Here is a 25,618-nt window from a genome sequence, read left to right on the forward strand (position 1 = left end):
CACACAACACGTAACATATAACACACACAGGGGGGGCACTTTGCCACAGATGCACAACGGGATGTCATTACGGGACTGACCCTACCGTTGAGGTTGAAAGCTCTATAACCATTCTCGCAGACCAGCCTGGCAGTTTTGCATAGTGGTTAAGATGCTCACTTGCGGTGTGTGTGGTTGCCGGTTTCCGCCCAGCTTCTGCCCTTCTTCACCCCTAATGGAGAGTAGATGCTGATCACACTTCAAATCCATAGGCACCAAGCAGGCAGTGGTGGTGGGGGTGGGGGCTGTTGGCTCGATGAGCACAGGTGCTCCCTGGATAATGAAACGCATTCCCTAGCTGCAAGGGTCTGATAAATAGGGTCAAGTTGAAGTCACTGGGTACCTCCTGAAAGGAGCTTTGTCCAGAACAGATATGCTAGCCAGGGCCAATAATGAAATAACCTGCTGTATTGTAAGCCGACCACGGTTGTAATACACCAGGAGACGAGCCCTCCCCTCACGCATTGTGCTGTGTAAGCAGCACCAGGTCTGAGAGCTACAAGCCAGGGCATGATTGGCAGGTTATTTATTCTTAATTTCTCCAGCAGATGACACACAGACATACTGTAGCCTCCTCCAGGGGAGGGTCACATGACCATTTTGAGGCTGTCGGGGGCAAAAGTGAGCCAGTACAATAATAGTGTTGTTATTGGGAAAACAACTTTCTTGGAGCCGGCTCAGGAGGCACAGGGAGAAAGCCGATGGGAATTGGAGAGGTCACGATGGATTCTTGTTGCCGAATGCATTAAGCGTATGAACACACAGCTAATGTTGTATGTGCCCGGGTCCACAGGGACTCGAGAGGGAGGGCAATGGTCAAGCGTTGCAATCACCACTGCTGTCCTCACAGAATTAACAATCACACAACCTGGTGGGGCTTAACTGTTGTTTAACTGTCATGGCTGTAACAAAATGAGTGTTCCCTTAAAAGTTCCTGTAATATGCTGAGTTGTGTATTCCTTTCAATAAGACCTCCAAAAAGAAGTCTTAATAGATCATCAGATTCAAATTAAAAAGGGATTAATTGTATGCGTACCTTTATGTGGAGCTGGTTACAATGGAGGGAGTTTATTGTACTTGATTTTCATTCAATAGTTTCATTTGCATTTGAATTGAATTTTAACGGGAGATTTAATGTTTTTACAATGTTGTAAATAATAGCCCAGACTAGTCAGGCCCCACTGTCATGTCCCTTTTAAACTTTTACAGCAAACAAAGTAATAACTAACTGCTCAGGGTCTCGTATATGGTTGTTGTTTTTCTAATTACTAATTAATTGGGAACACCCTGTATATTTTCTCAAATCTTTAAACTGATTCATTCTAACTATGCTTCTGCAGTGTCAGATAAATACCGTTACTTTCTAGCATGTAGTTCCCCATATTGCAAGATGAAACTGGGTATTGGTAATAGAATAGCCATGAAGGGGCTTGAACTCTCCTGACCTGCAGTAAGACATCTTAACTATTGTTCAACTGGGTTTTTTGTCTTTACACGACAGCTAAGAAATTGCTTTGTGTAACATATTTTCATGACTCAATTTAGCCCGCGGAGATCAATCTGTTTGCAATTCTCTTGGAAAAAGAAATGACTGAACGGATTTGCCATCATATCACTTGCTGACTCGGTGCCATGTTGGCTCAGGACACGAATGCACCTGGCGTGCTTAGCTTATGCATCATAAGGTCATGGAGAGTTCAAACTACAGCTCGGCCTGTCAGGCTGGAATAGATACTGTGCCCGTCCAGTTTAACCCGTTCCCATACCTCGAGCATGTCGCCTCGCTTCAAAAGCACCAGTTTCCATAAATACTGACTGGTCCTGTAACTAACCTCCATTAATCTTGAGGCAGTTGATGCATACAATTCATTATTATTGTTGTTGCTGCTTGGTATGGACAACTGTTTCAGTAAAAATGATGAGAGTGAAAAAAACAATTCACTGTTTCGACTTGATTGTTAATTTGGTAATTGGATTTGGTTTTTGCTCTTGTATTGTGGGAATGTTTTCATGAGTTCCTCGGAGTTTGAATTTGAAATCCCACTTACACAGACAAAAGTGTCTGTTGTAAGTGCAGATGGTAGCTAGGACTGTTTTAGATGTGGAACATGAAAGTGGCATTAGGAAAAGTGCATAAAAAAGGAATGCGAACCGGGAACGGAGAGTGAAGTAATTGATCGTTTTGCTAAACCTAAAAAAGAGCACTCAAGTACTCAAGCAAAATGTAAGTGGGCTGTAAGCTTGTTTGAACAATGGTTAAAGCCAGGAAAGAAATGCAAAAGCTCAGTTTAAATCTAACGTCCGTGTAATTGATGGAGATTTACTAAGTGATAATGAAATTGCTGTTGTTCCTAAGCCAATTCAGAAGATACGTAAAAAAAAAAAAAAGAGGCGTGTTTGTGTTAATTTGAAATTATGAAAATGTGTTTTTTATATTAGCAAGCAATAGGAAATGCTAAACTGAAATCGCAAGCTCTTTTGTAAGTGTTACGTTTGAAATGTGTAATACTATGTGGTTGTGTTGATGAATTAACAGTTTTCTGTGGATTCGTAGCACAAACTGTGAATTTGTTAATCAACAATATATCTGTCCCACACTCCCCTTCTCTTCAAAGCCACTTTTACTTAGAAGATTTGTAGAATGAATCAATCAAAAGATCAAAGGGTGGCGTCACGGAAATGTTTTAAACATAAAAAAACCACTCAGTTTCAGCTTCTGCTTTGGCTATTTCTAGAAAACTATGTCATGTAATTATTCACTCGTAGCAGCTTGAAGATAAAAAATCAAATTGGACACAAAAATGACTTTAAAAATTGAATTTTGCTTTATGACCTGTGGTGTTTTGTTTTGTTTTTTGCTTCCTGAATTTATTTTAACTCTCTTGACTCCAGCTGCTTCCTGGTAGAGCTGAATGTGGGGGTGGGCAATATTGAAAATCTTCAAGTGAAACTGCAGTAAAAATAGATAATTATAAAATGTTATTGAACCACTCTGGCTTTCTCACTCGTTAGTCTGTATGTGTTTAATTTCAGTCTTCTGGCCCTGCGTAACTTAGTCCATGCAATTCCTGTTGAACTGTTATTTGATGTTAGAGGATTTTTTAAATCATGTTTTTTTTTTTTTTCTGTATGTTACCTTGATTTACTTTGATTGAAGTTTGAAGTGTGTGTGACTTACAGAGAACCTATATTTCCAAAAAACTGCAACCTGCAAAATTTTTAAAAAATGTGCTGCTTTTATTTTAAAGGGTGTGAAGTTTGCACACCCCTAGTTGAAAGTTCTGCAAACATTATGTATTTTACATTGGGTTTTGTTACCATGGTTACATTCTAACCACCTCACAAAAAAAATAATCTGCTGTCTTGGATCATCCCCATCAAAAGTATTTATTTATCAAACAGCAGTGGAGTGTAATTCATTTTGATCTTGTTTGACAAAAATGTGCTTTGAGTACAACTGTTTCAAGTACTTTTTTTTAAATCAATGGAGAACCACATCAAACATGGGTTAATATTGCCGCCGGATTAAATGACAGATGCAGAACGAGGAGATTAAAGTGTTTGCTTTAATTGTCTTCCTTACATCTTAGGGAAAAAAATAGTTAGCAATTTAGCAGTTTGATTTAGGACAGGAGGAATATGCTTGTATTTATTTCTGGATTATTAATTGCATTAAGAGTTTATTTTAAAGATGATCCCTTTTAATTATTAAACCACAGAAGAACCTGAGGGGGTTAAGGTTGGGACCCATAACTTTTTCTAGCTTGAAACCCATAACCTATAATAACATCCACCCACACTCACACACATTTCACACAATTAGATTATGAAAATTGCACCACACATTATTTACTAACTTATATTTCCTAACATACCATGATATTGACTTCCAATCTAATGTGGCTGCCATATGAAGGTGTGCTGTATGGGGTCACTAGCATTCTGTTAGCCTTCTGTTCTGCCCCACTGGGGACGAAACCCCTACAGAGATAGTGAAGGCAGTTGTATAGACGTATGTGTGTCACACTTCAGACTTCTCCAAATATCTGAGGAACCGCTTTTCCGATTGTCATGAAGCTTGGTATTAACATTATTTAGTTATCGAGAGTATTTGATTCTGGGGCTATAGAGAGGTGTCTGTCTGTCCGTTCATCCATCCGTCTGTCCGTATGTCACACTTCCATGTTTGTATATATCTGGATAATCACTCATACAATTGTCATGAAACTTCATAATCTGTACTGTTCTGTACATACTCATACTGTCACGGTCACCAGCCTTTTCATCATACTGACATCAGCTGTGGCAAAGATGGGCAAAATAGTTAAGGAAATTATTTAAATAGAAAAATAGCTGTCCACAAATCTATTTAAAATGCAGCTAGAAAATAGGTTGCCAGTAATGTATTTTAAATAGTAAATTCTAATTTGAGAATAGTAGAATTGTTTTATTTTTTGTAATAGTTGACACTGTTTACCAGTTGTAGTATGCACTATTTTTTTTCATAATAATGAATTGAGAATGTCAGCCCTGCCTCAATCAACAAGTACATCAGTAAAAAAAAAATCTATTTAAAAAAACTATTTACAAAATAGATTTCTGTTCTAAATAGAAATAGTCTCTGAAAATTCTATTTACTATTTCTATTTGAAAATAGTTATTTTATAAATAGTAAAACATTTCCGTGCCCAGCCCTGGCTGTGGTGAGGGATGTACGTTATTATTATTATTATTATTATTATTATTTATTTCTTAGCAGACGCCCTTATCCAGGGCGACTTACAATTGTTACAAGATGTCACATTATACATTATTTCACATTATTTTTACATACAATTACCCATTTATACAGTTGGGTTTTTACTGGAGCAATCTAGGTAAAGTACCTTGCTCAAGGGTACAACAGCAGTGTCCCCCACTGGGGATTGAACCCATGACCCTCCGGTCAAGAGTCCAGAGCCCTAACCACTACTCCGTTACTCGCATGCTTGTTTTAGTTTTTTCACTGTTTTTTCTCATTGACAAGAAGAAAATAAATGTCCACAACACTGTACTGGGTGAGAAAAAGAAAGCTAGATTAAGGCAAAGAGGCTTCAAATTATTATAGCCCTCACGTCCATAGCTTTGGCCTAGACTGTCGTGTTTGTTCCAATCTTGCAGACCTCTTTTTTTTTATTTATACCAAATCCCCTTGTGTTTCTTTGCCCTCAAATAGTCTACTATTAAGAAGCCAACAAATGCCAAAGAAAGTTTCTACAAGGCTGGAATGAGTGTGCTTCATTAAAATGATATGTCTATCTCTTTGTATTTCTGTACAGACTGTTCTCACCCTACAATGTGACATTTGTCTGCCACAATATAAAACAAACTAAAATATAAACACTTTGAAGTAGTATTGTTCCTACACCAAGGGGAAGCCAATGGTTTTGTCAACAGGGATTTATGTCCCAGTTTTCAGAATTTTCCATTCAATTGTGAGGAAACTTGGTATGGACATTCCTTATTCCAGCCTACTTGATTAGGTTAATGAAACCACTAATTGAATACAACTCTGCATCTGTCATAAGTAATTCTACATATTGTAAAGCTATGAAGATATGAAATCCTTGGCGACGGGGATATAGTGGAAGTGTACATACGTTTGTCACAATTAACATTTTCTGTATATCTGGAAAACCTCTTACTGAATTCCTGAATTACTTGTTATCAACATTATGTAGCATCAGTTATTGACACTATCAGATTGTGGGGCTATATGGAGGGGTCTTTCTGTTTGTACACAAATTGTTTCTGGAGAACACAATAAATTATTCCACATACTGTAAATCAGTCATTTTGATTTATTTTACCATGATACTAGCTCCACGGATGCTTTCCTAAAGACATCTAGATTTAAATACCACAATTATCATTAAACTATCCATTTCATATTCTATACAATTCTGTAAATATTGTCCATGATTTAGGAACACAGATTGAAATTGATTCTGAGGTTATTTATCATCATGATTTGCTACGTGGCTGAAAACTTTGATAAGGGGTGATTGCGCAGTAAGAAAATCAGTGACCAGTTTGAGTGAGCATTAACTAAATAATTATTTGTGAAGACAAGGACCCCTCCCCACTAAAGCTCAAATCCAGCTCTTATTATGATTAACCAGGGCAACTACTCAACAGTGAAATTATCCACAAAGCTCAGGCAGGCAGATAGGCAGGAAATTAGTCATGGTCTTGGCATCAAGAGAGAGAGACAAGCGTCAATGAGCACAACGACCTCTGGAAAAAGGTTTTATTATCGTTGTCTTGTCTAATAACAAATAAAAACAACTACTACTAACATTTTTGTTTTGATACTGGAACAAGGTAAATGAGGCTGTGATCAGACCCCTAATTCAGTGTGACTCAAAGTCGAGTTTTACATATGTAAAGAAAACGGCTTGTCTAATTTTGATGAAACTTCAGTATCAGAATCTGGGGATATATGGAGCAACCTGTCCTTCTGTCTGTCAGTCTGTACATACGCATGGCACACTTGCAAAGGGTGTAGGTTATAGTGATCTATTTTTTCATGATACTGAAGACTGTAATTTTGGTTTTACAATCGTGGCAGGGGATTTATGTTAACTAACATATCTGATTAGCGTTACGATCTCTCTGCACATTGCAACAGCACTGTGTAAACTAGCTTTCAACACCCAACAGGTTAAAAACAAATGTCTCGCCAGTTCAGTACTGCGTTCTTGCAACAAGCTGCAGGGTCAAAGCAAACTGTAATTGGCACACAGCACTGATAATGTTGGGATAATTGTCAATGCAAACTGTTTCACTGTGTACACAGGCATGGCATGCTAGGGTCCAACTGATGTCTGTGTTTAAGTAACACTAGTGATCAATTTTCTTATCTGAATAGTGTCAATTTTTGTGCATAATATATGGTAAAGACTGAACTCAGATGGGTAGCAAGTCGTACTGACTAGTTCAGTCTGCACAGAGGGTCTTGTACTGGGTGGGATTTCACCAAGTAGTGTGTAGCTGCTTTATAATGATCACCTCTGTCTCAATAAAATATGCTTAGAATGTATCTTCCTAGCACTGTACAAAAGAAAGACAGAGAGCTCTGCCTAAGTAGAAGGAGCAATATGTCTGCAGGTACACTGGCCCATGTAATCTCCTCAAATCCATGTGTCCGTGTGCAGAATATCTCAGCCATAGAGCTGCACCTCAGAAGCCACATTCACAGCTATTGGTAACAGAGAGGAACTTGCCAGCTATTACCTATGGAATTTGCGCTAACTGGAAATGAAGTGCAGATAGACTCAAGCTGGAATGTAGGAGATACTTCTTTACACAGAGAGTGGTGATGGTGTGCAATGGGTTACCTAACCATGTTGTTGATGCTGAATCAATGGGGTCCTTTAATACCGATTTAACACATTTTCATTGAAGTAGTCATTGCCATTTGTTATTCCACACTATTCTCTACATGCTGGCTATGGCTTGGGAACAAAGATTGCAATAGATTCCGGGGTTGCTTATCCTGGTTTGCTACGTGGCTGAAAACTTTGATAAGGGGTCATTGCACAGTGTTTGTGTGTCTACACCAGTGTACTTCAGTGCCCAGTAAAATTAAAGGTGTACTGAAAGCTTGAGGTTCTTAGGACTAGCTTTTATTTGCCATGTAGTACTTGTTTAAAATGGTGCACTGTTACACTTGGTTAATTTCAGCAGGGAACTGTTCTTTGCACTTTGTCAGTGAAGCATAAACAATTGAAGCAGCAGCCATCCAAAATATCCAAATTAGTTATCTCCTCCTCAAGGTGACCAGTTTGAGTGAGTGTTAACTAAATAGTTATTTGTGAAGACAAGGACCCCCACTAAAGCTCAAATCCAGCTCTTATTATGATTAACCAGGGCAACTACTCAACAGTGAAATTATCCACAAAGCTCAGGCAGGCAGATAGGCAGGAAATTAGTCATGGTCTTGGCATCAAGAGAGAGAGACAAGCGTCAATGAGCACAACGACCTCTGGAAAAAGGTTTTATTATCGTTGTCTTGTCTAATAACAAATAAAAACAACTACTACTAACATTTTGTTTTGATACTGGAGCAAGGTAAATGAGGCCGTGATCAGACCCCTAATTCAGTGTGACTCAAAGTCGAGTTTTACATATGTAAAGAAAACGGCTTGTCTAATTTTGATGAAACTTCAGTATCAGAATCTGGGGATATATGGCGCAACCTGTCCTTCTGTCTGTCAGTCTGTACATACGCATGGCACACTTGCAAAGGGTGTAGGTTATAGTGATCTATTTTTTCATGATACTGAAGACTGTAATTTTGGTTTTACAATCGTGGCAGGGGATTTATGTTAACTAACATATCTGATTAGTGTTAAGATCTCTCTGCACATTGCAACAGCACTGTGTAAACTGGCTTTCAACACCCAACATGTTAAAAACAAATGTCTCACCAGTTCAGTACTGCGTTCTTGCAACAAGCTGCAGGGTCAAAGCAAACTAATTGGCACACAGCACTGATAATGTTGGGATAATTGTCAATGCAAACTGTGTAAACAGGCCTACCAAATGTACCACAGGATTATTTTATGAAAATGGGATCCTGCTTGGGTCCTACTGTGTATCTGTGTTTACATTATACTGCTGATTGATTTTCTTACCTAGAAAGTGTCAATTAATATGTACACTATGACAGTGGCGGCTGGTGCATTTTTGGGTGTTCACACCTCAGATGCAGGTGAGGGGGTGGGGTCCAGGTCTTATCAAGGCAAATTTCTTGATTACAGAAAATTGCCGAACACAGCAAGATATTATTGAGCTTAAGTTAAAGCACTGCTGAAGTTGAACAAATAAGACAACTAACATTATTTTAAAGTTAACATTTTAAATAGTTCAAACATGTTCTGTCTTTACTTAAAGTAACACACCATGCAAGACTGAGAAGAGATGAAGTTGTGCAGCTCATATATATTATATATAGACTTTGTTGTCTTGGTACATGTGCGCTGATCACCTATTCACCATGTTCGCTAACCGGCTGTGCTCCATCCAGACATTTGTAAGCCAATCAAAGCCCGTCTTGGCTGACAGTTGGCTGCTACTGCACATGTGCACGGTGGATTTGGGTGCTCGCATTTCTCAACGAGCACAGCCTGGCTTCAGCCCATTAAACAGATGGGATGAACGGCATTGTTGATGTGCCAGTGTCACGTGAGAGGGGGGAAATGACACGCACATCACCCAGAAGAAGGCAATTCTTTAATAAGAGACTGGGGGTTCGGCGAGCAAGTGGACACTGTTAACCAGCCGCCCCTGCATTGATATCCTGAACCCAGGTAGTTTGCAGGTCCTACTGGGCTGAGTGGATTTTCACCCAGTAGTAAGCTTTATAATGATCACCTCTGTCCCTATAAAGTATGCTTAGAATGTATCTTCCTAGTACGGTACAAAGAAAGACAGAGAGCTCCTCCTAAGTAGAAGGAGCAATATGTCTGCAGCTACACTGGCCCATGTAATCTCCTCAAATCCAGTACCGTGTGTAGAATATCTCATAGCAGTGGCAGTCAGTGGACGTTGGATAACTGTTTGAGAATTCTGCACAATTAGTCTCTGCTCAATGTCAAACAGAGGGTGTTCAAGACAGGATTGAGGTGCAAGGGGAAGACTGAGTCAGTGCCTGCCAGAATCAAGGCCCTCAGTTTTATAAGAAATACATGAAAGAAAGAAAAAGTTACCCACAGGATTGAGCATTGTGAAACTGCTGCAGAAATCATACCATGACCATCTCTGCTACTCACAATGTTATGGCCCCCAGCTGAGTTTATTTGTACTCATGCGTCTGCGGTAACTTGCTGCTACTATAAATAAAAAAGCGAGTGAAAAAACAATGTGATAATGTGATCAGTTTACACCCCCTCCACACACACACACACACACACACTTTTTACAATATGCGCTTAACAGACTTTCACTTCTCAACTTTGTAAGTGCTCACTAACAGGAAGATATAATATCCGCTCATATTTTCCAGAGAGGTTGTATTGCTGCAGTAGTACTGTTGTAATCTTTAGTCTTTAGAAAGAAAAAAAAAAGTTTATTTAGAAATACTTAAAGAAACTTTGTAAAATTCAATAACAAGCAAAGTTTATTTTATTTCTAAATTCACCACAAGTGAATGTTTATAGTTATGGATAAGACCATCATATATTCAGTGTCAAAGGGTCATTCCAGCTTAAGTGGGCAAATGACATGAGAGACGCAGCCTCTTATGTTAATGAATTATCTGTTGTCCTTGAAACATGTTTTTAAATGCTAGTTATTTGTATAGGTTATCCCACACAAAAATAGTGTAAAAGGTCATCAGAATGGGCCTTTTTACCACCTTCAGGCACCTATCATCTTGTAGGGCACGAGTTATGCATATTTTTGTTTGCATACACACCAGCTGCCCTGGCACCACTTAATAATATGTGGTTTATGTGTCGTCGTCCACAACCGGAGGAAACGCCTCCCCAGAATCTCTAGCAAGGTGCACAACACACAACATTGGCTGATTGGTAAATAACATCCTCTGGAATCCTCGTCGAGCATGTGTGTGGTTTTTTTTGTAAAGCAGTTTATTGACTAGGCGCGCTCCACTCAAATCCTGGCCGCAGCATGCTGATGTAATGAGTTTGCACGCTGATTTATGAGGCCGCTCTAGTGCTTCTCTGACAGTCGGTGATAAAAAACGGCACTCTGGGGGATTCTTTAGACTAGAGTAAACATTCGAGCTGGAGCTTGGCTGTAAATGTGTGCAGGGAGAGTGGGGTTACACTTGTGTCATTTTACTGACAAAAACAGTCGGCTCTGCTGTCTGTGTTGCCAGAGAAAACAAAACATTATTTTTTTTTTAAAAAAGGTCACGTGTCAAGATACTAGATGGAACTGTTTTTTTTAATGAAAAGTAGAGCATGCAAATACATATTTTACTACAAACAAAAAAGAATTACAATTAAAATACATTCATGGGCAGAAAAGTGTACTTTATGAAAATGTGACAATGTGGTGACCATACTGTCTGTGTTTACACCTCCATGCTAAAAATAAGAAGACACTGGGAGAGGCTTCTAGTCTGAAAGTTATTTTTAATATTTGTACATTTAATACAAATAATAATACAACAATCACCAAATAACAGTGTAATAACCAAAAATAAAGCAGCAATGAAAAGGGGAGCCAAACTGAAAATAAAAGACTTGTAACCCTAATATCTTGTTTACTGTTTAATTCAGTTTTCCAAAATGATACTGAAACAACAGATCTTCTGTTTGTTTTTTTAATAAGTACACATCCTTCTCCTGAACCACTATCACAGAAGCCCCTCCCTTCTGGTGTTCATTTCCCAGAGTGCTGTGCAGTGGTCTCCCTGATGGTTGTGAGGGAGTGGTTCTCTTTTGGTTTTCCACCGCGGCCACTGCTGCGTTTGACAGGACAGGGGGGGCGGCTTGGATGAGATGCTTTGATGTCAGGATCTTTTGTCTGGCTACAAAGAGCCCTGATTGAAGGTGTTCATATGATTCTATTTAAGGGTTAATTGTGGTGGAGGCATTAAGCTTTGATCAGTTGCTATTGTGTGGCCTTGCTTGATGTCGCCAGTATCACTGCTCACCTTGCTAGTCCATGACTTTAGCCTCCTCAATGGAGGTTCCTTGTGTTTTTGTATTCAGGTAATGCTTTATTTGAACTTGCTTTCCTACAGGCCACACATTGTGCATAACTCTTTCTATCACGCTGAAACCCCAAATAGAATGTAAGTACTTATAACATGTTGTCATAACATTTGTAACTATAATTCTGCAAAAATGATATTTCATCATTTAATAGTCACAGGAATGCATTTAGAATGCTGAATTTTTTATTCCTGTACTTTTGGTTTGTAAAATGTTATGTCAACATGTTCTGTCAGTTTTCAAAGTTAGGCCTCTATCTCGTACATACGTATGACAGACTTAACTTTTTCCATATCTCTAGTTCACATAGTGCAAATCAGTCATTTTAATATACTTTACCATGATATTAACCCCTAACTGGCTTACCTATTGCCGTCCAGGTCTTAAATACCACTTCTACAATGTTCTTCTTCTATTCTCTTCTCTTCATTCTGTTGGTATGCATCATGGTTTTCATCTTTCTTGTCGTGTTGTTTGCTCTGTTTTGAATTTACAGTCGTGGCAGCGGGGTGCATGTTATTGACATCCTTGTTTCCAATAATTTTCTTAATTTGAAACTAAACCCTAAAAGTGCAACACTAAGGACAGGTACCTAATAGAGGAACTATTAGTCTGTCTATGAAGGCAAGAGACCAAGCATTAGACAAGCATAGACTGAACTGCTCCCTCAAGTTAGCCTGTGCTTCCATTGACAAAGGACTTAAATCCAGAACGTTTCTTGAGACATCCCAAAAAAGTGGTATGTGGTTGAGAAACTTGTCATTCTACAAATAAAAAATTCCAGTATTTCTCAATACCATCAAAATTAAATCTCACATCTATCGTCTAAATCCTTATTTCCACCTCAGCAGAACAGAGGGTCAATGGGTTTATAAGTAGTTCAGTTTAGCCCCTGGCACTATTAAAAACATGTGGTCTTTTGTTTTTAAACAACGAACACAAATAGGTTTTGATAACTGTGGAATCATGTGAAGTTTGTAACATGTTTAATTATGTGCTGTGTTTAAATATAATAAGATTTTTAAATAATTTCGCTCCAGTTAAATTAGTTGTACATCGTAGTTATCCCAGTTAAACATAGTGGAAAAAAAAATCAATGTTAATCTGATTAAATACCATGGACTATTTTTTCTGACTGCAGTAAGTACTGTTCTGTTTGTCTTGAATGAGCATTTTGCAGGCAGGCTGTAATATTTTTACTGTATTTGGGGGGGTCTGACACCTGTAAAAGACGGTTTAAATTTACCTGTCTTGCCTGTTTTGTGGTGGTATTATTATTTGTTTATTTAGCGCGCGCCTTTATCCAAGGCGACTTACAGAGACTAGGGTGTGTGAACTATGCATCAGCTGCAGAGTCACTTACAATTACGTCTCACCTGAAAGACGGAGCACAAGGAGGTTAAGTAACTTGCTCAGGGTCACACAATGAGTCAGTGGCTGAGGTGGGATTTGAACCGGGGACCTTCTGCTTACAAGCCCTTTTCTTTAACCACTGGACCACACACCCTCCTGTTATTATACCTATTCTCATTCTGTTTAACTAAATAAGTCCTTATTTAAAAGGAAAACATCAACGGCATTTCCCTCCAAGTTCCAGAGCCCCACAATAATGTTCATATTTACACTAAGAATCATTGGAGTCTGTTTACAGCTTTATTCCTACCGTTAACAGAATGCATTATATGTTGACAGACCACTTTGTTTACATTCCTCAAAGGTAGTTTTAAGCTGTACTGCTCTTTTTAATGTTGAACCTTTGAGAAGCAGAAATAATGATATTGTATGTCACAGGAAATTCAGTTGTGTGTGTTAGGGTGTCTTCACACTGGGTTTGGTATACATTCAGTACAGTTCAGTACATTTGGTGTGAAGTATGAATAACAAAGTTTAAAGAGTTGGTCTCGGTACGTTTGACAAATGCACGAGTCTGGTTTGCTTGCTAAATGTCAATGTGAACAACTTCTGGACTCGGTCCTTTTGCACACAGGAAACAAACTATACCTGACTCGGAAGTAAACATTTTGCACGTAGTTCGGTTCATATACTGACTCATATACTGTTATGTTAACAGCGTCAGTGAATTGAAAAAAAACTCTAGTTTTTCGCTGTGAAAATCTGGACAGTGGGAGAAACTGAAGCTCTGACAGAAGTTTGGTCAGACACCAAAATCCGAACTAGACAAAAATCATAAAAATAGTCAAATATCTTTAGTCTTTTCTTAAATTACTGTGTTTACTGCTGACAGCAGGAGAACCGTGCAGAAATGTGTAAACTGCATTATTCTCCTACTGTAGGTATGAATTAAATTAGCAAAGTGCCTCCCCAAGTGCTTTCTTCCACAGCAATATGAAAGAATCTAAAACATGCTATATTAAAAACCAGAGCAATACATCAATAGCTGCCATCTTTCAATATGTCTTGCAGGATATTGTAAACATCTGGTTCACACACCATATAAACGAACCGAGTTCACTTGAAAACTGCGTTGTGAACACAAACAGACTCGGTCATGAAAAGAAAAGGAAAAAGGATGAAAAAAAAACTAACTTAGTTCACATCCAAACGAACTCGGTCCCTTTGCACACAGATAAGTGTGAACAGCAAGCACATTGATACATTGTTTCAAATTAAACGAACCAGACCGAGTCCGTTTGAAACGGTGTGAATGCAGCCTTAGAATTAAAAAATGTTCTGTAATTCTAAAGATGTCAGTCCCTGTATAGAAAAAAAGGTTTTCTAAGAGCTTATTATTTCCATTTTGGGCGTTCACTTTGCATACTGTTACAATTTAATTGCCATTGTGTTTGTTTCCCGTTAATGAAAACAACGATCGGCATGCTTTTCTAAAGTTTCAAGAATAACCCAAAAGTCACAGTATCTATTGCTATCTTTGCTACTCGATATAGCTTCTTTGAAATTCAAACAGTTGAGCCCTAAATCAGTCTGTGTACGGTCTTTCTTTTTAATGGCCATGAATTAGTATTTGCTGTGCCTCCTGGCTTTGACTTTGTACAGTCTTGTTAAAACAAATTGGCAATCAAAGTGCAGGGAAGTGACTGCTTGTACATCAGGGCACTGACCTAAAGGAAAGTAGCAGAAGTCGTTAGTTTTGAACCTGTATTACCGTTGACTTTGATCTCAGCAAGAGATTGTGTCACGTGCTGGGCTCCAAATTATGACACAGTTTCACAGAAGGGTTATATGGCTGGAGCCTGGGGGTACGTTTGGAGTATTAATATATATAAGCTATTAATTTGGAGATGACAGCAGAAGTCAATGAAGTAGAACCGTGATATCATCCAGATATTAATACTCAACATTTTGCACTTTTTCTCCACTTTTTCTTTCCTAGACCTCTACATGGGTCTGAAGTGTTGAGATGTGCAATGCTTACACATACAGAAGGTCTTCATTATCGCAGACTTAATTAATCTATTGGTGAAAATATATAGTTTATCAGATTATACCTGGAGAAGGCAGTTATGGTGTATGGTGATGGGTGCCATCAGTGCATAACAGTCCCCATTTTGACTGTAGGTATATAGCTGTATTTGTATATATACACATAATATAAACTGCCTGACAACATTAGGACTTGCACCACCGCTTGCCCTGATCACAGTCATGACACAACATGGCATAAACTCAACATGGTGTTGGGAGGCATCTTGAGCAATGCTCATCTATTTAGGCATTAATATTTCAGAACTGAAAAGCCTCTGTAAACATCTTTCCCCTCTGTTCGCCCCTGTTTTGGCAACATCTGTCTCTCTTGGTGACCATTTTTCCTTTGTTTTGCCATTGCTGATGCGTTCTAATGGCGATGTTTTGGAGCAGCCTACTAACATGATTGTCTTTGCCACAGTGGCACCTGCAAGATGTGCACCCACTATCATGCCTCTTTTTAAATGCCGTTAGATCGTTCCCCCATTATGGAAGACTGTTTGCAATTGTGCTGCTCCCACATATGTAAAGTCCTGCAGGGATCACATCACATGATAAACCCAATTTGTATCTCTAATTCAGGGTGATACCAAACCCAATCGGGTAGATGGGTCCTAATAAAGCCTCAGTACTTGTAAAGTCCTGAGATTGTCCCTGGTTTGTACTGTTTTAGGGTTATGTAATTACAGACCTTCATGTTGGGTAAACTGATACTAAACAAGCCAGCTGTTTGGTTTAGATACAGTTTAGTCTGTTGAAGTCTGTCTATTTGTGTAATTAACTGTAAAACACAACTATACTACTATTGCAATGGCCTGACGCCAAAATACTGAGCCAAATACTTATTGAGACTTTCTGTCTTTTTTTGTATCGCATTTTCACAACATTGTGTACTTGCCATTTCTGATCGAAGAGATACAAGGTTGTGGGCATGAATTACAGTACCTGATGTACTTTCAACATCCTGTCCTTAAGTGTGTGGGTTCAGACTTCCGTTAGATAAGAGACGTGTTCTGTATGCATCTCTAATCTGCCTTTTCTGTTTACTCCTCCTCAGTAATTGAAACAAATCAGGTAATGTTTATAGTACATGAAATGGAGCCCTTGTGCATCTTGGTATAAGACAGGGACTTTTTGGTAACTTGTGACGATTACTGACATTATAAAATCATCTAACAGTTGAATATGATTGAACTGTTACAAAGATATACAGCTGAGGTTCAAAAGGGTCTGCTTGAGCTATTTAATCACAAACTGGGCAAGGGAGGGCATACCAAGAATAGATTTTAAAACAATTGTGTTGTCCATTGAAAAAACTAGTTTTGGACAGTTTTTAAATAGATTTATCTTCATTTTTAAATGTAGTGTAGCACAAAGGCAATTAGGTAAGTACCTTAAAGTTTTGGTGTTTTTGTCATTCTGAGTGGTTCTGGGTTCTGTTTCTCCAATACTGAATTACCATTTTCCTCTAAATCTGCCTTTTGAACTTTGAAAACAGCCTTTGTCTGGAGCATCCAAAGTGCCAGGACCATTTAAATCATGTGATCATGTGACTATTTAACTTTGTCAACCCCACCTACTCTCTGTGTACATAAGTCAGAATGGCACATTATTTGAATGGAATAAGCAAGGCCATTTAGTCCCAGCATTTAGGCTTCTCCAAGCAAGCTCAAAGCAACTCATTGTTAGGTAAAGGCAGAATTACAGAACAGTGATACTACTCGATACTGGAGCAACAGAACCCAAACCCACTCAGATCGATTGCAAACAGCATAAAATACAAGAGGAATGCAAACAATTCCAGTGACATTTGAATCTACTTACCACCATGGTCACTCACCACTATAACTAGTTTCCGAAGGAGTTCAAAATTATAACCTTCAGATCAGAGGCAAATCATGAATTTCAGGTTAGGAACATGTTCAGATTTGCTGCACACTGACCTTGTTGGTCTGTTTGAAACAGGGCTTTTGTATGCAGTATTGTTCAGATTGCTCTTCTGCATCTGCTGATCTTGTCTGTCAGTCAGCATCTCTTATCAGTGTGTGCTGTGAGGTGAAGCTAAACAGGAATAGGTGAGAGGTCAGTGCTAGTGAGATATTATTATTATTATTATTATTATTATTATTATTATTATTATTATTACATAGTGAAACCTCATTGTTAAGACCAGCCTTAATAGGGAGGTGGCCTTACTACCGAGGGTACTGTAGATATTATTTCTTGTAATATTTCAAATTTATTGAAATGTTTAACCTTTTTCTTCTGATATTATTTTACTTTACTGTTATGTTAATTTACTGTTTCAATCATTAAAAAAAAAATCCAATTAAAATGGTTTGTTTTAAAAATTACATTTGGTTATCTTTAGGTTATCGAACAAAGGTGTGATGCATCTGGGACCGCAGATGGTGGCCTTAATATTGAAGGTGCCTTTACTTTTGCGGTCCATAAGAGCAAAGGACAAAAAAATGTAACATTTTTTAAAAATGGCTAGAAAGCAAGGTTTTAATGTTTTATCATCATGATGTTAAATGTTAACATGTCGACTTATTTTGCTTTCGGATAAAGTAGAGTAAACACATTTTATTTAGGGGTAAAATTACTAATTTGATTTAATATCTACTTGATTGTCAAATAACATGATCCTTTAAAATGAAAAAAATAATAAATCCTAAAACATACTTGGTAATTCAAAGACAAACATTGTGGCTAAGTTTTTCTGAATGTAACTGAATTTAAATTTCTTTTAATATTTCTAAACTTGATCACCTCCTCATTTGGTCCTCAGAAAAACACATTTGGGAATCAGTTGCATTTCTACCTTGTGACAGTTGTCAGATAAGAGCCTTGCAGGGACTCGAGTCGAGGAAGAAATATAACTGAACCTGCACTCAGCCTGCTTGGATAGATAATCACCTGATACTCCCCCCCTGAGGAAACTATAGTTCCTTTAAATAAAGTTCAACCTCTTGGCAAAAAGATGCAAAAACAACAGAGCCTCAGTCAATCCAGAGATTAAAATGCTGCCTGCCATCAGTCCGCACGTTTTGTGGTATAGCTTATTTATTTGACAAGGCATTCAAGTACTAGTGACCCCAACATCAAATGCAAAAAGCCTTACAAATCCCTCAGTCAATATTACAAGAATTAAAGAGAGTAGCGCACGGGGTGCTTTTGTACACTAGCCTGTCATTCTATCAGATGTCTTTTGTATTAAAGAGTTTGCTAACAAGTGGAGTGCGTACTGTCAGAACTGCACAGTATACATCTGTTGTTACTGTCACCTTTCTAATACCAGCTCAAGTAATACTTGAGATTCTGGTTGTGCTGTGAACTTACACTTCCAGCTTGTTGTATATGTGTAACGTTTGAAAGATATAAGACCTCCTTATAGACCTCAAGAGTACTGGATTTGCCAGAATCCTAATACAGTGAAATCTCCATATTAAGTCTTGTGCAGGGACTACTAATAGGGGGGATGGCCTTATTAATTAATGTACATAGGATTTCTTTTATCAACTTTATACCAGTTTAGACAATGTATTAACTTTATTCAACAGTTCTAGGTGTTAGTTGATACTTGTTTTATGCAAACTGTTCTAATTTACAGTTTTAGTTTCTTTCATCTAAATAAAAGGGGTAAACAAATTATATCATCAGGCATCCAAGTCATCAGAGTTATTAGTTTGCAGCATATTGGTCTTAAACTAGGTTTGATATTGCAGATGGTGGCCTTAATACTGAATACAGAGGTGGCCTTAATACTGAAGTTAACTTTATATTGCCGTCAAAATGGGGCTGTAAAAAAGTGTTCTTAACTGCAAGGTGTGTTTTTTTTTTATTGAAGTGGCCTTAAAGCTAGGTACTTTATGAAAACACACATGTGTGTACTCTCTGTATAAAAAAGTAGCTTCTCTGTTTGCAGATACAATTTATACAGTAACTCTTTCAGACAAGGTGATTCATTGTTTCAGGTTAACAGTGCTACGTAGACTTGTTTTTCCATTTTAAGATTTTTTTTTTTTTACTCGAAAAGTACTACATGTAAAGATCATGATTAAACATCCCTTGCTTCCCACATCTCAACCTTTTGAGATACAGCCTTCATATTTTCAGTGTTTAGGAAACTATTCAGGCACAGTTAAACAGTACAGTGTCACCTGTGATCAAGTGTGTCTGTCTGCTTAGGTTATAATTATTATTATTATTTGTTTATTTAGCTGACTCCTTTATCCAAGGCGACTTACAGAGACTAGGGCGTGTAAACTATGCATCAGCTGCAGAGTCATTTACAAAACAGAAGCTGATTTCACCTTCTCAGTGTGAAAGCTTTTAACCTGAAAAAAACTAAAAATCACAACACGCTATCTCTATATGCTTTGCTGTGATTGATGTGGGTACTTGCAGTCAGACGAGTGGAAGAGCACTAATCCTGAGGAATGCTTTAGCCTCATGTGTCCCACACAATGCTGGCTGGGGTTTTGAAAGCCCTGCAGACTTCAGGAAGTACTTTGTGAAACCAGTCTAGATTGTTGCCATGTCTGAAGGAACAGTGTAGACGTGCTGCTTGGTGATTGTGACAGGCAGGATACAGCCGCGACCGTGTGGGCAGCTGATAAGAACGTTTTTCAATGGGAATGTCTCAGTTGCATGGCCACGGGGCTGACGAGCGCACTTTCACAAAGCAAGCACTGAAGTCCACTGGGAACCAGTGTGGAACTGTACAGGAATAAAAAAACCCAAACAACTTTAAACACCGCCTAACAAGAGGTCCCCTGCAACTTTAAGAACAGGCATTACATATGTTTCCACAATAATAAAACACTCAAGGGTAAATTCTTTGACAAGCATTTTGACTACAAGTCTTTCTCAGTGTCTTTAGTTAGTTAATTGAAACTGTGTTGACTTGAAAAAGACTTCTAGTCTAACGTTGGTGAAATGGTATTTTAGTATTACTACATTATATATTTAAAGTCTTATAAAATATCAACTGTTTTTCCTGTAACATATTATCAGTATATCAAAAACAACATTTGTATTAACTCCTCAGCTACTATAGAGCTTTAAGAAGCCATTTATAGCATTCAATTGATACTTGATCCCAATTAATCGTTAGCCACAACAGGGCTCGGCAACCACCAACCACTCCCTGTGTGAAATGGTGCTTTCTACCCTCTGAACTCCTCTCAACTCCCAAATGTGCCCATTGGTCCTGGTCTCAAAGTGTGTGTTATAAAGATAATAGAGCGCTCAAACATGTCTGCTACCTGCAGCGAGAGTACCTGAACAAATGTGGTATTTCTTACATCAGCAGGGGACAGAGTGCAGGTGTGCCATCTGTACTTTGAGAAGACATGTTTGAGAGCTATATTGAGGCCACTGGGGTGCTTTTAACTTCTAAGGTTACAGGCTAATGTTTACACTCTTGTGTACCAGCTCTACTTATAGAGAAAATATGTTTAGGGCCCTGAAGGCCAGCGGTGCTTTAAACTTCTAAGTACATGAATATAAAGTATGTCATTGGCACGTTAAATAAAATCTGCATTTCCATCAGTTGTTAACCACCTAAATCTGACAAGCCTCAAAACACAGCTTCTGTGACCGTTGCAAGGCAAACCCACATTGGCTGCATTTGATAGGTGACTACAGGGGTTATGCAGTTGTTTAATGCTCAGACTGATATATTAGGGGGCTTCCCCTTTTCAACTCCGTGGCCATCTAAAGGAAAGCGTTAGAATTGAAGATAACAATCTAAGCCTTGGTTACAAGTTTAAACAGTTTATGCATAGAACTTCCTGTGAGTGAGGTTGGAATGGTGTGATGTTGAGAAGTCACTGTTTACACAGTTGTAGTAGTATTATTAGCAGGTTTCCTTGCTAGTTAAATTGTGTGTAGCTGTATTGGTTCCAAACAAGTATTTAATGCTATCTCTTTGTCTTGACTTCAAACATCATCTCAGTCTGAAACAGTAGTGTTGCTTTTTCTTAAGTTGGATTTCTCTATGGCAATATAATTTGGAATACCTCCAGCCCGTGTAAGAAACATTATTAAACCCTTGGACTGAAACTTGCAACCTTAACATAGTGGTACGTGATCCAAAATAGTTTGTGATATTGCCCACAAATCGGTAAGTGCAAATTATGTTAACAGATGGACTGGGCATCTTAATATGCTCAGATTCTGATATGCTTTTGACTGGTTTCACAAACACTGTTTGGCGCTAAGGTAGCATTAGGTAGTGCAAGATTAGTGCTTATCGGGGTCTATGAAACCAACTTTTTCAAACTAATTTTCTAACTTGTACAGATGCCTCTATATATCCTAGCTATTACATGCATGGAATAGTTTACCAGGTTTAAAACACTGTGATCGCTTGCGAAAGCTTTACATACCGTCCTGGGGGCTTATGTTGTGCTAGCGAAGGGGTGATCCTTGATGGACCGAACAGTTATTTTCTGTTTGAGCTCTAAATTAATTTTATTTCCCATCAGATCACGCATATGGACCATAAGCTGAACCACATTGCCGATGTGCTGAACTGTCTGGCCGCTGGTCTTCAGAGTCAGCCTGCCCGACCAGCAGTGCGAAGCGGAGCCATGCAGTCCGAATTCCTCTCCAACAGCAACACCTTGCCTACCTACGAGCAGCTGTCCATCCCCAGGATGAACCAGGACCACAGCTCCTGAGTGCCTCCCCCCGCATGCTCGACTGTAAATACTGTTTGAAGATCAAGCCTTCAGTTAAACTGAGACATGAAGACCATTAGGATATAAATAAATGTTATCATAAAAACAAATAGAAGATCGTATTCTCACAAGGTGGAAATTGAAGCATTATTAAAATCTAAAAGCAGACTCTCTCAAGTGAGATGGGTTTTAGAAATAAAAAAAATTGTCAGACAGATAATAATAATGACTTGCCATATATCTATGTGTGTGTATATATATTTTTTTTATTCTAAAGTCAGAATCTAAAGTTTTTTATTCTGCGTAATGGATGTATTTTGTTTAGATTCACTTTTGTCCTCAATATAAATGTCTAACCTCAAAGAACATCTAGTAAACCAGAATGTAACCAATAACCTATACCGCTGCAACACTATATTGAACATATGTTATATGCAGATACATCGACCAGGGACAGTGTTGCAGTGGGACAGGCTAATGGCTGTACTCTGAGATTAAACATGCTTCTGAAAACCCTATTGATGCCACATTGAGACATTAAAATTCACCAGCATGAAAACAGAAAATTTATACAAAGTAAATCTAAACAAGAAGATAACTAATATTTTGCATATCTATTTGTCCCTCACATCGAAACTGGACACACTCATTTAAGAAACGGGACAACTCAAAAACACTCTTACATTTTTAACTTCTTAAAGCATAAAAACAGATTTTAAAACACCTATTTTACTAATGTCATTCAGATGTACAGTAGTAATGTATGAATATGTTCAGAATTCTATGTAGCCTGTGTCTCCTAATCTTACAAATTGTATCAAACTTACCAAAAAAGTACTGTAGTATTTTGACACAATGAATGCTACCCATAACAGTATCAGTAAAAAAAAAACAACTTAATATAAAAAAAAGAAAGACCTTATTTAACCCTGTTTATAATAATTTTGAAAACAATTGCCAGTTTTGAGCCTAGTTAAACAGGTCTCCAATCACAAGCTAGCAGTCTTTTACTTTAGCTACAGTAACAGTATACATTGCATTGTGAAGCCTTTAATCTGAAATGTATTCAGACAAGATTTAATCATTTTTTTCTTATAGCCAAGTGCCTTGTGAGGTTTCCTAATAGAAGAAACCGAAACGTTCATGTAATTTTGCATGTGCTGTACCTGTTCTTTTGGCAGTGCTAGTTACCCCCTGGTGCTTTCGATATCAGCCAATACTTGGTGCCAGAAGTTCTTTGATACCAAAGGTGATTTTACAATAAAGTTACAAACCAAATACTACAGTAATAATTCAAGTAGAAGATTCCTGTATTTTACAAAAGTTTAACTGGTACATGTAAGCGTGCAGCAGCCAAAAGACAATATCTGCAATGTTGTAAATATAACCCAGTGTTTTTCCTACCCATTTTTATACTGATATATCCACCACTAAGTTTGGTTAGTTGGCATTTTACCCACATGTTTTTATATGAGTCTAATCCTCCTACTGGAGAAATGGCCAGTTTTGTGTCGATATCCTGTTGAACTGGATCTGATGTGTCATGATCTACACTGTACTGTATGTTAACATTTCTTTGAGGGTGTATGAGTGTAATATCTCCGCTTTGTAAAGATACAACGCTGCACTTCCAGCCCGAACTTGGTAGTCCTGACAGAAGAAAGTTATCATCCATAACTTCAAAACGTTCTATCAGAATTGAGGTAAAACTAGAAGAAACGAAGTCAGGTAGACAAACATTCAAACTGAAGAAGACACTAGCTGATATGTTTTTCTGCTTGATTTAGTTTCTTATAGTTTTACCTGACAAGAAGTAGTTACTGTCATGGATTTGTTATGTATACCGGTACACATTTATTGTATTTTATGTAGGTCAAACTTTTAGAAACAAATCACACATATGTGTATATGAGACATGATGTACTTTTTCTTTGTATTTTGACTAGCATGCATTACTGGTATTTTAATAATAATAATAATAATAATAATAATAATAATAATAATAATAATGCAGTCAGTTTAGGGACTGTTGGGTCACAATTAGATAAGTTAGCTGTGTTTGTTTACTGGTTAATAGAAGACAATAGGCACTCAGTCAAAGACACTGGACATTTTTTTAACTTAAACGTGCCAAAACCTAACCATAAGACAAATGCACTGGTGAACAAAATTAGCTCTACATGCTTGAACTGAACTATACACCTTTACAATCTCAAAGGTCTTCAGGTTTATTTTATTATGACACAGGGATATGGGCAATTGCTGTATAAATCATGCTGATTTTGTAATGATTTTTCTCTTTGATACCTAAAGTGTATCACTTACAGTGTAATATCATTTCTGACTCAATAAATCAGTCCTCATATTTGAACCAGCTTCTGTATTATTATCTTAACCTTAACTTTGGTACATGATCTGTAACGGTATATTAGTAAAAGCACTCAAAAGCAGATACAAGTTGTCCACCAAGCGGCTCTAAAATGATGAACCATTGTGATTTATTGTTGTGTTCATTTTATTTTTTGCTTTTTAACAAGAGTCCATCATTAACATTTACTTTGTTTTAATCATAGCACCCTAATAGCCCATCATTTTTTTTTTTTTTTGTCATTGCATAAAATGCCCACAATAAAGTGCTCCCTTCATATTTAACCAATCCAAAACTCAATATTTCAATATTTGTTTATTTGTTTATTTAGAGTGCCCAATTATTACCCCTGATTTTCACCCCAGTTTAGAACTTCCAATTATTTTCCCTCAGCACAGTAATTCCCCACACAGCTCTGGAGAACTGAAGGTTCAGAGGGCGTCCTCCGATCCCACGACCAAGCCAATCTCTTCTTTTACACCCAGGAAGTCAAGAGCAGATGTCGGCGAGCTACCAGCCTCTGGAGGACAGTCCTGCAGGTGTCCCCTGAGCTCACCAAGCACCTGGCAGGTAGTATCCGCTGTAGCACGATGAAGAGAAACAGTCCCTGCTGGTTTTGCCTCAATAATTTATTGTCCGTAGGTTGTGCAAGTCAGATAGCAAAATAAAGATGAACCACTGTTTTCCTAAAAGATTGTTGCCAGTCTTCTCTGGTGTTTCCACAGGGAGAGTTACAGTAGCTCTGGGTTAGGGAGGCAATCAGGCCCAAATTTATAAAGGGGAAAAGCTGACTGCAAAAAGACATGTAATGTGTGTGTTCAGTACGGCCGCACTCAGCATCAAAATAACAACCTATTATATAAGACTAATTAGGTGAAGCAGGCGATTCCGCAATCAAACCATTTAATTACCCCTCACCGCAATTAGCGGTGGAGAATTACACACCTCTCACAATAAGTAGCGGGTTTGGGTCAACCTTGCGTGTGTAGTTTACACATTCCAAAAGAAAATGAATGGCACACAAAGACCTTTTTAGATGCTTCTAAGAACCTTTTTTTTACATGGATTCTATATTCTCTATTTGCAGACTTTCTTTTATGTCATGTAAGCTATGATGAAACGTGTATTGCAAAACAATACGGTATTATAAACCGCAATTTACAAACTGACTTGATCAGAAGGGTTAAATAAAAAATAAGCTCTTTGCAAAATGTTATTAAATGTTTCTTTTTTCCTTGAAAACGATGTCTTGCTGCAGACAAGTCTCCCACATCACCTTGCCTTTTATATAGCCTACAGTCTGACTGCGGTAAATTAACACCTGCTTTTCAGAGTTCTTAAAATAATCA

General features: G+C 38.0%; 1 protein-coding gene across 4 annotated transcripts in view; it reads left to right on the top strand.

The window, feature by feature from the left end:
• LOC117434639 (potassium voltage-gated channel subfamily KQT member 1-like) overlaps nucleotides 1-24,272 on the top strand; it is a 358,344-nt gene extending 334,072 nt beyond the window's left edge. For all 4 annotated transcript variants that reach the window (XM_034057236.3, XM_059002773.1, XM_034057235.3 and 1 more), the window contains exon 18: nucleotides 21,707-24,272. In XM_034057236.3, coding sequence (XP_033913127.1) covers nucleotides 21,707-21,901 — 195 coding nt within the window. In that variant the 3' untranslated portion in view covers nucleotides 21,902-24,272. The remainder of the gene's footprint in view (nucleotides 1-21,706) is intronic.
• Nucleotides 24,273-25,618: the final 1,346 nt, after the last annotated feature.

Source organism: Acipenser ruthenus, chromosome 28 (assembly GCF_902713425.1).
Source record: "Acipenser ruthenus chromosome 28, fAciRut3.2 maternal haplotype, whole genome shotgun sequence".
Lineage (NCBI taxonomy): Eukaryota > Metazoa > Chordata > Actinopteri > Acipenseriformes > Acipenseridae > Acipenser > Acipenser ruthenus.